At 32.2% G+C, this 13068-nt stretch overlaps 1 protein-coding gene across 5 annotated transcripts; it reads right to left on the reverse strand.

Moving 5' to 3' along the window:
• Positions 1-3671: 3671 nt before the first annotated feature.
• On the reverse strand, positions 3672-9795 carry LOC141720887 (inositol-tetrakisphosphate 1-kinase 3-like). Of its 5 annotated transcripts, XM_074523562.1 has the most exons (11): positions 8274-8354; positions 8061-8093; positions 7815-7867; positions 7622-7714; positions 6619-6739; positions 6338-6430; positions 5405-5512; positions 5123-5299; positions 4778-4833; positions 4529-4613; positions 3672-4212 (listed from the first exon to the last, which is right to left on the reverse strand). In XM_074523562.1, exons 5-11 carry the CDS (start codon positions 6725-6727, stop codon positions 4124-4126), a joined length of 717 nt encoding a protein of 238 aa, XP_074379663.1. In that variant the 5' UTR covers positions 6728-6739; positions 7622-7714; positions 7815-7867; positions 8061-8093; positions 8274-8354; the 3' UTR covers positions 3672-4123. The 5 variants fall into 5 exon arrangements, with proteins under 5 accessions (XP_074379663.1, XP_074379661.1, XP_074379662.1 ...); XM_074523560.1 differs by lacking the exons at positions 7622-7714; positions 7815-7867 and adding an exon at positions 9411-9795 and having other exon boundaries at positions 8274-8355; XM_074523561.1 differs by lacking the exon at positions 7622-7714 and having other exon boundaries at positions 8274-8355.
• Positions 9796-13068: the final 3273 nt, after the last annotated feature.

Here is a 13068-nt window from a genome sequence, read left to right on the forward strand (position 1 = left end):
CTTTATACATATTTCTTAATCTCCGTACCGAAACCAAACGTGAAGAATTGGTCGGGACGAAGGAAGTAATATTTATTTTTTATTCAGAAAGAAATTCAAAATAATAATTACTATAATGTGTGGTCATCACCTCAAGTGCATACAAGTAGGGCTGAGCAAAAAAATAATTTAAAACCGAAATCGAAGAAAACTGGAGAAAACTGAACCGAAAAAAATCGATCCGGAACCGAAAAATAAAAAACCGAACCGATTTAAATGACTTGGTTTCAGTTATATCTTCTAACTAAACCGATAAAAACCAAACCGAACCTGATACTAATATTAATAAATAAATATTATATTTTATATATATAATATATATAATATTCTTTTAAAAGTTAAATACACAGTTAACCCGTGACATTATTCTTTTAAAAATTATTGTCATAGTATCTCTTGTTTCTAGTATAAGGGAAGCAGGTTTGATCAAGTAGGGTATATTAGGCAGAATTGAAATAATACACAAACTTGTCACGCTAGTTAACATTAGGTGTGTTCATGGCATTTTGACACCTAAACTCATCGGCTAACTTTGACATATGATCAGCAAGCTAAACTAATAAGTAAAAATACACACATATAATAATCTATTGCATAAATTTTTACTCAAATTAATTGTCCATTTTAAAATTTTTCTTTTTTTTAAATCACTTTTTTGGTGTCATCATGTTAGACATATATTTCCTTAATTGTTGAAATTGTCTTGCAGCATTATCTTGATTTTGTTAATCTTTTGTTGCCCTGTTACTTTGCTGATTTTGTTATCTTAATACTTGCTTGCTGCCTTGATCTCTTTATAATGCAGAAGACATTTTGTAATCTACGTAGGCCAGTCGAAGGATTTTTTATTTATGTCTTATTTTGTAAAAAACTAACTCGATTTCTTTGTTAAAACATAAAATACGCTCTTCAAATTATTTGTGTTAAATTATAATTAAATATTATTTAATTTCATATTTAATCGGTTTTGTAATCGGAACCGAACCGATTACAACCGAACCGGTATTTTTTAAACCGAAATCGAATCCGAGCCGAACCGGCCTATACTCTCCCCTACATACAAGTGTTGTATTACCTCTCCAGAGGGCTCAAAATTTGAAAGATAATGAGAATGTGTGAGTGTGTTTGGTATTTAAAAAAAAACTAAAATGATTTATATAATGATCGGAAGGAGTAGAAGAAGCTGTTGATTTAAATAATGAAAAAAATTACTGACTCATAAGATATATTATGTTTGAAATTTAATTTGTTTTGGAAGGGCCTAAAATGCTTTAACGAAAGCATGGATCAGATGCTATAGCAACAAACTTGGAAACATACAGATATAAACCTGGAGACAAATCAATCTTAAGATTATGTAAATTACTACTATCAATCAGTCTCCCAATTGCAAATCCACTAGTAGTACTGGTAACTTGCCATAATTATTTACGCAATTCAAACAAGGAAGATCTAACCGTTGTTCTTAAAATTTTTAGTAGTGATCAATTAGTATATATAATCAAGATTCTCATAATCTTCTTCCTCATTCTGGTACAGAAGAAATCTTTGCTAGTAGATCTTAGTAATCTATTAAATATATTCAATAAAATCTCTAATCAATATGAATACGGGTCGTTGTGCAGCTTGCAAGTATCTAAGGAGGAGATGTCCCAAAGATTGTATTTTTCTCCTTATTTTCCTCCAAATGATCCTCATATATTTTCTTCTGTTCATAGAATCTTTGGTGCTAGCAACATTGCTAAGATGCTTCAGGTATCTTATCGTTAATCTATCGTAATGGTCTTGATTTTACGGGCAATATTGCATAGCACAATGATTATGTGTCTATTTGTTATCGTTGAGAGTCTCGATCTCAATGATACGATCATTTTACACAAGTATTGTGCACCACAAAACGATTTTTTTTTTATTTTTTTTGGTTAATGTTATACTTGAAGTTAATGGACACATTTTGGGTTGATGCAGTAACTGCCGGTTCATTTAAGAGGAGAAGCTGCGGAAACATTGTATTATGAGGCACAATGTAGAATAGAGAATCCAGTGTATGGTTGCGTAGGAATCATAACGCAGTTGCATGAAGAAATAAATAATGCAAACAAGGAATTGGCTAGAGCGCAAGCTCAAGTAGCTGTTCACCATCACCATTCACAAAATGCGGTAGAGGAAGGAGCAATCGTGCACGATAACCACACACACCAAGTTGAAGCAGCAAGGGCAGGACCGATCAAGGACTCGGACCAAAATGAATTTGATATCGCAGCCTTAATGAGCCCCCCTGATTCGAATTGGTTTTACTAGAGATAAAGAAAGAAAATTTTTGTTTCCAGCTCTTGATGCTTGTTTCTTTTTTCTTTTTATGAAATAACATGGAACTTTGTTTCTCCCCCCCCCCCAGCTGGGTTTAATTTGTGTTATTGTGTTTCTGAGAATACGTTCTCAATTGCTCCTATCTTAGCTTTATTTTTTATATTTTTTGCTGTGTTGATGAAACAAAATATTTCACTTCGACGGAAAAGTAAAAATGACAATGCGTATCCCATATTATAATTTATAACATAAAATATTTCACTTGACATGCAAGTCTTAAAAGTTTTTTTTTTTAAAGGACTCGAAAAGCTTTTAATGCTAGGCGCCGGACAAGGTCTAGATGCCTAAATTTCATGAAAATCAAATCAATAGCAACTCTAGCTGTTCTAACTGGAAAACTGGAAACGTCTTAAATCCTGCTTATACAACAAACTACGAGCAGCTCAAACTCCAAGGCTATATTCCCGAATATAAGGTAAAAAAAAAATAAAAAATAACTAATTTTCCTTTTTCTCCTAATATTTTCAAAAATGGGAAGAAGATTTTGGAAACAAAAATAAAGAAAATTTCTTCCAAATCTGCAGCTTTCTTTCATAAAAATTGTTCAGGAACAAGCCAAAGAAATTTATATATTCTTTACATTTCTTTTCTTTTCTTTCAAAAAAAATTTCTGGAACAGTGTAAGTCTCACGGCCCCACACGAAGGGAATATCAATAGAAAGCATCATAACAACTAAAAGCATCTCCAACCCATTACACTACTTTGACGTAATGTAAAATGGTGTAAAAACTACACTAGCTTCAAATTCAACTCCAACCCAACACGACAATTAAGAGCATATCCAACTCATTACACTATTTTGGTATAATTTTTACATCAAATTAGTGTAAAAACTACACTATCTTCAAATTCAACTCCAACCCAACACTAAATTTTCCACGTATTTATATAAATTATTTTATTACTAAACTACAAAAATAAAATTAAAAGTAATAAAATGTTAGGATACAAATGAAACAAATTTGTTTTAGTAACGGAGTCAAAGGGCAATATAAAATATACAAAAACTCTAAAAATTTAGTGCCACCAAATTTGGTGATATTTTGGTGTGATACCAAAATGGTGCAACTTTTAGAATTGGGTTGCAGAGAATTTTTACACAAAAATGGCATAAAAATGCAAATTTAATGTTGGGTTGCAGATAGTCTAAGCCAATACGCTGTTTGCAGGATGAGGAGTACACGCTATAACTGAGCAAAAAACAACGTTTATATTTGAACAAGGAAACACCATCCACTGGAAACTAAAAGCTACAAGGACATCGAGAAAAGGGTTGCATTATAAATTAGCCAAGATTTTACAAGGTTCACAACTACCCAGGATATACAAGGTGGCACACACTCGACGTACCAAGTTATAACTTGTTCGGTGACACCTAAACCTTATAAACAAATATTCATTTACAAGAGCCTGAGACATTGCCCAGAACAGCCACAAATTAAAAACTTGAAACTAAACCAAAACGAAAACAAAGTTGAAGATTAGTAATCAAAACAAAGGAATTGTGATCCTAACACCAGAAAAGAAACAGAACGCTAGGCCAACTTGCATCTGCCTGCTAAACTTTCAATTGTCCATCAATTTCAAACATTACCCTGAACTAAAGCAACAAGAAACTCGTTGCTAAAAGTCCAGTGCGTTTCTCTTTTCTACTTTTGCATGGACTTGTACTTTCAGATATTAGCGTGCCTACCACAGAACTATCAGCATGCACTAACAATGTTTCTCGTACTTGTTGCTTTGCACCAGGCTGAGAAGAAAGTTTGTGAATATTTGCTCATATCCAGGCATTTTCCCGTATCCTGTGTAAGATACATAAACAATATTATAAGAACACTCATTTGCATTTTAGGGTCAAGTTTACAACCAACTGTCACTCATTTGCATCAAGTGTTATAAGAAGTTAAGAACACTTATTTGGATTAAATGATAGAAGGGAACAATTACTTTTGCCTTGGTCCATATCTGTTGATAGTGTTTTTTCTTATTAAACTAGCTAATTAACATATGTATACTCTCTTATGTCCAAGTAGTGGGATCACCGACCACCCATGCCCCGTCTGGCTCCCTTCGTCCCTGACAGTAACAAAGTGATTATTTAAAATATGTGTTGCTTACCAGGAAAGTAATTTATGTCAATGACATAATAACGATCCAATGTTCCATGTTCCCTGATAATGTCCATGTTAAATAGATGAAGACCCTGAAAAATAAAAAAATAATAATAAAAAAAACATTGAATGACAAAATTTTGAAATCGTGATTAAAGTTAAGGGAAGAAACATGTTCCTTGAATTTGAAACAAGCTTAAAGAACAATTGTCAGAAAATATGTTTCTTGAAACAAGCAGGAGAGATAAATGACTACCAGGCGCCGACGAAGTTCCCGCGAAAGTTTCTCAAGGAGAGGCCGCGGAGGAAGCTCTGCATATTGTTGTATATATAGAATAATTAAGAAGAATGCCCAGACAATACTAAATCTATTACCATGTACAGATCTCAAGACCTCATATGCAACACTAACAATGTATTTGGCTCAAGGACAATCACGTTCATATATAATGGGTAAACTGCAGCTTATAGGGGTTACTATAATCAAGACCGGTTCTAGTTAGCAAAGATGAATTACAGAATCACAAAAATATACCACTGCAACAGTGATTGTATTTCGGTGGGAGACTGAACAAATGAGTTACAGAGAGGATCGCCTTACCAGCCACACAAGGCTCCAGATCTGCATCATCAGCAGATGCGGCAGCACAAGACACCCTTGGAAATCGATATACACCAGCACTTTTTGACAACTCACGTTTGCTTACATCAGGCAAAGAGAAGCGTCTGACAACCTTGATTGCATCCCCAACAACATAAACCTTAAAGAGGACACCACCTACAAGCACAAGAGGTTTTACATTTAGCCTTTGCAGTACAGCCAAAGCATTATGCACATCAATAACTACAGTCTACAGCTGCACACAGTAGCATACTACCATACCGTGATTCACAAATTCCTGAAGAACAAGGGGAGGTTCTAGCATCTCGAGTGAGTAGCAATCATAAGCCAATGATAACTCATGTGATTTCGCAACCAGAGGCTTTGCAACTGAGACATGCAACAAAATTTTTAATTGTTAGAGCATGTTCAATGGTGGTGTAAAAGTAAGTGTACCTATTGCTATAATTTAGCACCAAAGCGTAGTTTTTGGTGCTACAAAAGTATTATGGCTCCAATGGTTGGTTCTATATTTTGTTCCAAATTTCACCAACTCCCCAAGTACCCCACTATTTTGAATACAACATTAATTTTTTTAGCTAATTTTTACTTTCTGATGAGGTGGGATGACGTGTCAACTATAGTTCCACCTATCTTTTGTTCTATATTTAGCACAAATTATAGCATTGTGCTATTTTAGCACAAGATATAGAACCCCGTTGGAGTGATAAAACTTAGTTTTTGTTCTATAATATAGGTATAGAACAAAATATACAACACCATTGGCTTTCCCCTTACGTGATAGTTGACCACAAAGACATTAACGTAGAATATTTAATTTCAACTATGGAGCATCAAGGAAAACTATCAAGAGACCTGGCAACATGAACTGCGAGTGTTTGTTTGTCTCCTACATCTTGAAAAGTAGCACATGGGTCGCCCTCAAAAAATATGTGTGTTAATTTTACTGCAAGTTTGACACAAGAAAGTGTCCTTAAGCATACTCTTATCCAAGCTAAACTGTCTAAGAAGGGTACTTATAGGCAACGTGAAGGGGACTAATGTACATCCCATCCAAGATAAACAAGAAAAAGAACACGAGGACCACCTAATCGTCTTTTGCTCATCTGATAGAATTACTAAAAAAAAGGTAAATAGAAAGAAAAAACACTACAGAAAAATGCTATGCTAACACGTAGAAAAACACAAACATACCGAGTGGCAACTTGAGCCCAGCTTTACTAACTGCATCAGGAATGGATGATGGGTCTTTCTTAATTACCAATTGTCTTGGAACGCCAACTGTGCCTGCACTATCATGCATCATCCTCTTTCTATGAGCAAATATAGTAATATCATAAACATTTAAATTATGAAAATGAAATATTCTGACCATATCTAAGCAGGACCTCCAGATAGCAGTTAAGCACTTAAGCACTTAAGCTTGAAGCTACTAAGTAAAATTCACAGAGCTAGTTGAACCACAGAAGAATTACCATAAGTGTCAGACAAGTCAAGATTGGCAACATCCTGAAGCATAGATTGCCTATTGTACACATGTTGTATGGCATCCGGAGGATCAAGGACTGTGACTTCTGGGTGCATTTGTCGATAATCCTTCAAAATAACAAGTATATATATACGGTAAGAAAGAAGCGTCTAAACACTAAGCAGTGTTAATAACGTGACAAGATTAGTGAGCACAAATATTTATTTTCAGCTGTTCAGAGTAGCCAGAATCTCAATTAAAGGAGTAATGAATATTGATTCACAGATAAACTAAACATGGGATACGAGGCTAAAAAACTGTACCGAAGTTCTAACAGGACTCAATGAACAAGCTTGTTACAAAAAGAATTGTTATTTTCTACGTATTCTAGTAATCTTTGTTTTCTTCTTTACAAATCAAGTCATAGCACAAATGCTTGGAGCCTGCCAAAAAAAGCAGCCAGTGACCAACAAAAGGACTATGTCTATGAAAAAATGGAAATTACCACCCGCTGAACAGAACCAGAAAAACAATTAAATGAAATTTCAGAAAAAGAACAGATAAGCTTTGCCAGCCACTGAAAAAAAAATTGACCAAGACAACGTGTGCAGACAAAATGAAAATTCAGATTTATTTCTGTCATAATACCTGAACTCTAAAAATATAAATTAAAAACCATTAAGATATCCAAATATCCAAATTAAGCGCTAAACAAATAAAGGTTTTTTTTCCAAACCACCGTTTGCCCCTGTGCAATTATGCTAATGCTTATGTACTCGCATTTCATGCATGCCGCATACAAGTGCTTTCTCACTGATACAACGATGAAAAATAACGGGTATTAAAAACATGAATTGAAAAATTGGGACTGCTCCCAACAGCATACTATTCTTTAAGCTTTCAGAAAATTATAGAAATTCTTACAAGTCATTCTGACAGAATTGATCAAAGAAATATAATCAGAATATGAAGAACAAGCTGCAAAGTTTAAGACTTTAAAATGAAATTACCAAGTCACAGAAAAAACAGACATGAATCAGTCTTATGTCTCAACTTATCATGATAACAGGGATCAGCAATCAGACCCAGAAATTACATCCACCCTACAAAATTCAGAAGTTTATTTTGGGTGGGAAAGGCTACAGAAAACCTGTAGATTTCAGCTATACTGACCACAGTTGAGGAAAGATGACTTGCTCAAACCTTGAGGACCTCAATTATCAGGCAATGATTCATGACACGAAAGAGCAAGAATTCTGCAAGTTATTTCACATAGTATAAGTCTTAGGCAACAGGACACTCTATGTCCAGTCATCTTTTTTATATCTTCCATCACAAAATAATTAATTACATCACAATTGCACTATAATATGCAATCACGTAATAATCGATATTAATGGTCTTAACTAATATAATAAAGAACAAGAGAATGGAAATTTAAGAACCAACCTCAAGTACTTTCCGCCATTCCTTTCCTGATAGCTGCAGCAAAACATGGTGAGATTACAATGTTAGGCGTAACTGTAAGTAAAAAGTAAAAGTACCCATTGCAAACAGAAGATAGGATGAATAGGACAATATATAATGGTAAAATGGATTAGTGCAAAATCACAACAGTGAAGGCACTAATTGTATTAGTAGCAGTATACACCAATGACCAACCTTATGCAGAACAATATCGAAAGGACCTTGTTCAGACAAAGGCCTGCTTTGGTCGATTGCAACAAATACTATACCCTTTTTCCTGAAAACAAGAAACAGACACTTATTTAGCATCTAAACTCTAAGCAAACCTTATCTGAAAAATTGGATTGTTTAAAGAAAAATTAAAAACGGCCTAAGCTTCTTCTTTTTTTGCCAAAAGAAATGACCTAAGCTCAGACAGCTATTCAATCACAGGAATACAAAAAAAAAATCATAACTGAAATGCAAAAGAACAGTAGAACACAATGAGATTCAGAAAGTAAACGTTCAAATTCCATAAATTAGTTTAAAATTGTTCATTCCAAAGCAAAGAATCACAGTAGACACAATTGACCCATGTGTCAGAAGCACGTCCAAGACGTCATATAACATCAAAAGTTTCCACTTTGCATAAAGATGACATCTTCAATAATACGTAGTAATTAAACACCAACAAAATAAACTATTGCCACTGTACCGCTGTATGACCAATAGTTCACAAAACATAAAAATGAAGTACATAAGCTGTAGAATATTCAATAACCAAGATTCTAAAAAACTAAACCACAGCAAAGACATACACAGATCCAGCTAGGCACACATACAGTTAGCAAATGTCAAGTTGTAGACAATTTACAAAACACACACTGTATTCCAAAGATCCATTATAGTACTTTTTACAACCTTAAAATTAAATTTTAAATATTTATAATACTACTCAATAACAAGCGTCTTCTTTTCTTCAGGAGAATTCAATAACAAGCTTCGATTTTTTTTCAAGAAAATTCAATTAAAAGCTTCTAATCCCCATACATACAACAAAATTTCCAGCTCCAGCTAGGCATAAATACAAGTATAAGCTTAATCTCTCTCTCTCTCTCCCTCTATCTCTCTCCCTATCTCTCTCTCTCTCTCTCTCTCTCTCTATCTCCCTCTCTATCTCTCTCCCTATCTCTCTCCTCTCTCCCTCTCTCAAATAAAAGATCTAAACACAGTAACAAAACAGACACAAATTCCACCAAAAAATATTAAAAAAAATCAAATCCACACAAACATACACACAAACATACACACATACATATACATGTGTCTAAATAAAAGGGAAAGGGGGGGTACCTAGCTAAATCCTGAAACTTGGGTTGAAGAAAGCTCTTAATCTTCTTAGAAGTAAGAGCATACCCAACAACAACAACCACACCCCCTTTCTTAGGTGGATAAAACGACACCGTTTCATCTCCTTGTTCTTCCTCCACACCTTGATAATCTACTATCTCATCTCTCATCCTCATCCTTTTCAATTATTTCGAAATACCCAATTCGAATATCAATATTATTAATTACAATAAGATATATGAAATGAAATCACTGGTGGGTTGCGAATAAAATACTTAAAGATGTGATCTTTATAATTTATTTTAATTTAGGAGCGGTAGATATGGAAGAAAATCGGAGAATTAGTTGCAGAGATACAAGAATGTGTGTGAGATACAAATGTTGGTTTGGGTGTGTGTATGTGTTATATATATGCCAAAATTTTGGAGGTGTGTAGTTAGTTGGGGGAGTATATTTATTTTATTTATCGATATTATTATTTAATTTGGAGAAAATGTTATTCTGGAAAAATGTGTTACGCGTGAGTGAAGGGTTTTGTGTTTTGTTGTGTTGTGTTGATGTAATAAAATAAAGGGATGCCACTAGCTCTTTGTAAAGAGGGATGTTAGGTACCCGAAAATAATTTTAAAATTTTTCTTAAATAATATGTGACATATTTTTATTTGTGCACTTATATTTATGCAGAAGGGGTTATGACATTTTTTATGAAATAATCAATAAAATAATATCAACTAATCATCTGAGAACAAATTTTGGGAATCATTTTGATAACTCTATCATTTTTCTTTTTTAAAACAACTATTCACGCGCAAAGAAAAATCGTAACGCCCTCTAGTCTGAGTCAAGGATTTGGTCATCACTATAAAATCTCAATAAAATATAACTTATTTAATTAATAAACAAGTACAAGCAATGATATAAAGCATGTTTGACCTCAAACTATACTAAGATCATTTTAGGTTACGGTTCTAAAAAAATAAGAACTTCAAATTTCCAAAAAAAAAATTCACTTTCTTTTATAACATCTTTTCAACAATTCTAAAATTCAATACTCAATCCTAACTTCAAAAAAAAGTATATTAGACCAACTATACGATAACATAACTAATATATATATATATAACAACTTTATATGATAAAACTTACTCTAGTTATACAAATCTGGGACCAACCATCTTTTTGAATTACGCAGCTAAACCTCACCAGTTTATCTTTCACTAAAGAGTAAAATTTAAAATTAGCAAGTATGAGCGAAAAAATGCTTAGCAAGTATATTAAAAACATAATTATAAAACCTCAAAACATTTGCAAGTTTCTTAAATAAAATCTAAAACTTCACTTTAATAACCTTAAAGTGGTTTTGATAATTTGCAACACTTTTTCATTAAAACTCTTTAGGAATTGAAGAACTGAGGCTTTAAACACATTTTAAATCTCAATAAGAATCTGGTCAACTATTCATATTGGAAATTAGTTGACGAAAAAAAATTATCTTTTCCAAATTACTTTGCGACGTATACTAACATGCATATCACAACCAATTCGATATGAAACAAGAATTAAAAATTGAATCATAAATTTATTCTAAACCGCACTCTTGATATTAATACTCATTTTGATGGCAACGTCAAATTAGATATTAATACTAAATTTGATGTTCACAACATCTCATACTAAAGTAAAGTCGACATCAATCATATATAACAATACCACTTTTGATATTAACAACAAATTAAATATCAACATCAATCATAAACTGAATCATAACTGAATCTCACATTTTATCCAAAACGAAAATACGTGATAAATCATTTATTATATGATTATTAAAAATGATATGGCAATTTAGATTATCAATAACAATTTAGATTAAAAGAAATTATACATTATACTATTCCTAATGATCAGTCCCAAAATAGCACTGGTATCCCGCAGCCATACCGTAATTATAGAACATCCCAAAAGGCATATATTTGCATTGCAATATATTACACTTTCATATAATAGCTCATGCGGGACCGGTATATCGGCCACTTACGCTGTAACCAGTAACCATCCAATCTTAAAACCAATTTATGAAAGCTTCTGAATCAATCGACATTCTTAATAATTTAGTTCACTTGGGCAGAAATCATTTTAAAACGAAATCATTTTTCTTAAAGTATTAAATATTTATAAATCCAATATTTGGATAAGTAAAAACACTTAACTATGCTGAATATAGAATAGTAGAAGAGTACTTGCATAATCAATATAAACATTTCACTATTCTGAAATTAGAATAGTGTATGGAAACTTACATAATCAGAAGCAATCATCTTGATTTATAAAATATTTAACTATTATGAAATTAGAATAGCGTAGGAAAACTTGTATAATCATACTAAGCAGTTTGATATATAAAAAATTGAACTATTCTGGAATTAGAATAGTGTAGAAAATTTGATTAATATATAATAAAATAAGTATCGATCGAAATACATAGCTTATGATGAATGACAATGATGAATGATATTTAACTGAAGGCGACTGTTCCATCTGCACTACTCCTGCCTCTATTGCTGCATTTTGTTTGTTATAGTCGATTGACTTTGCAGCATTCGAAGAACATTTATCTGAAAAACATTGATTCGTCTTTTCAAAAATGTAATTTTGGATCTCATCGACCTCCTCATTCCTTTGCCCCCACTTGAGAATTAGAATTAGAAGGAAAGTATTGGGTAATATCTAATAGTAATATTTTGCGTCTTGAAATTTAACATTATTGGATTTTAATTTTAATTGTTCAAAAGATCAAGAAAAGTTTTACTCTTCTAAAAACATAATTTAATCATTAATTTATTTGAGATATACTACTTATTATTAAGTACATTATCTAATCGATGTTCAAATATACATAAACCAGTCATTACTAATTAGAGCTAGAGAAAACTGGGTCTGAGAATGTTCTCAGGGAAATCTGAGGTTAAGTCCCTTCTTCATATAAAAAAATTAATGGCAAATTTGGAAATACAAACACAACCCCCTGTATTTATAAAAATACCCTGATGCTACACTTATTTTTTTTAACCTCATGCAACTCTCCCGAGATCATCCTCGGGCACATCAACTATACTACTTAATACAGTAAAACCCTTCTAAAGTGATATTCTTGGAAACAAGAAAAATTATCATATTTTAGAGAGATTATCACATATAATAGATTTATATTTATTTTTCTATTTTAAAATAATTAAAATATATTTATACATTACAATATATACAATGTACACAGTTTTTTCTATAATAATGAGTATACACTTAAATCATGTACGCTAACAGTTTTACATCACAAATTATTTATAAATTCAATAATTTTATTTCTTTCTATGAATATTTTTTAAAATACAGGGATCACAATGACTAATAAAAGACAATATATATGATCATGAACAGTCTAAAATTTGTTAGACACAAAAAATATAATAAATTATTATCAACATTTATTTGTAAGGTTTATCAAAAAATATTTTATATATGCGTAAATTATATAAACATTTTATATATGATCAATGATATCATTTTATGCGAAAATCGGATCTAATATTTAATGGTGCAAATTTTTGAAAAAATTTATTAATTATCCCAATAGAGAAGTTATCAAATTTTAATATTGATCGTG

This window comes from Apium graveolens, chromosome 4 (genome assembly GCF_009905375.1).
Source record: "Apium graveolens cultivar Ventura chromosome 4, ASM990537v1, whole genome shotgun sequence".
NCBI classification, from domain to species: domain Eukaryota; kingdom Viridiplantae; phylum Streptophyta; class Magnoliopsida; order Apiales; family Apiaceae; genus Apium; species Apium graveolens.

Coding starts and splice junctions, on each gene's coding strand:
- LOC141720887 (XM_074523560.1), bottom strand. CDS start 9,583: ATGAGGATGAGAGATGAGATAGTAGATTATCAAGGTGTGGAGGAAGAA. Junction 6,740..8,060: donor AATGGCGGAAAGTACTTGAG/GTTGGTTCTTAA, acceptor GTTATTTTGAAG/GATTATCGACAAATGCACCC. Junction 4,834..5,122: donor TCTGGAGCCTTGTGTGGCTG/GTAAGGCGATCC, acceptor AACAATATGCAG/AGCTTCCTCCGCGGCCTCTC.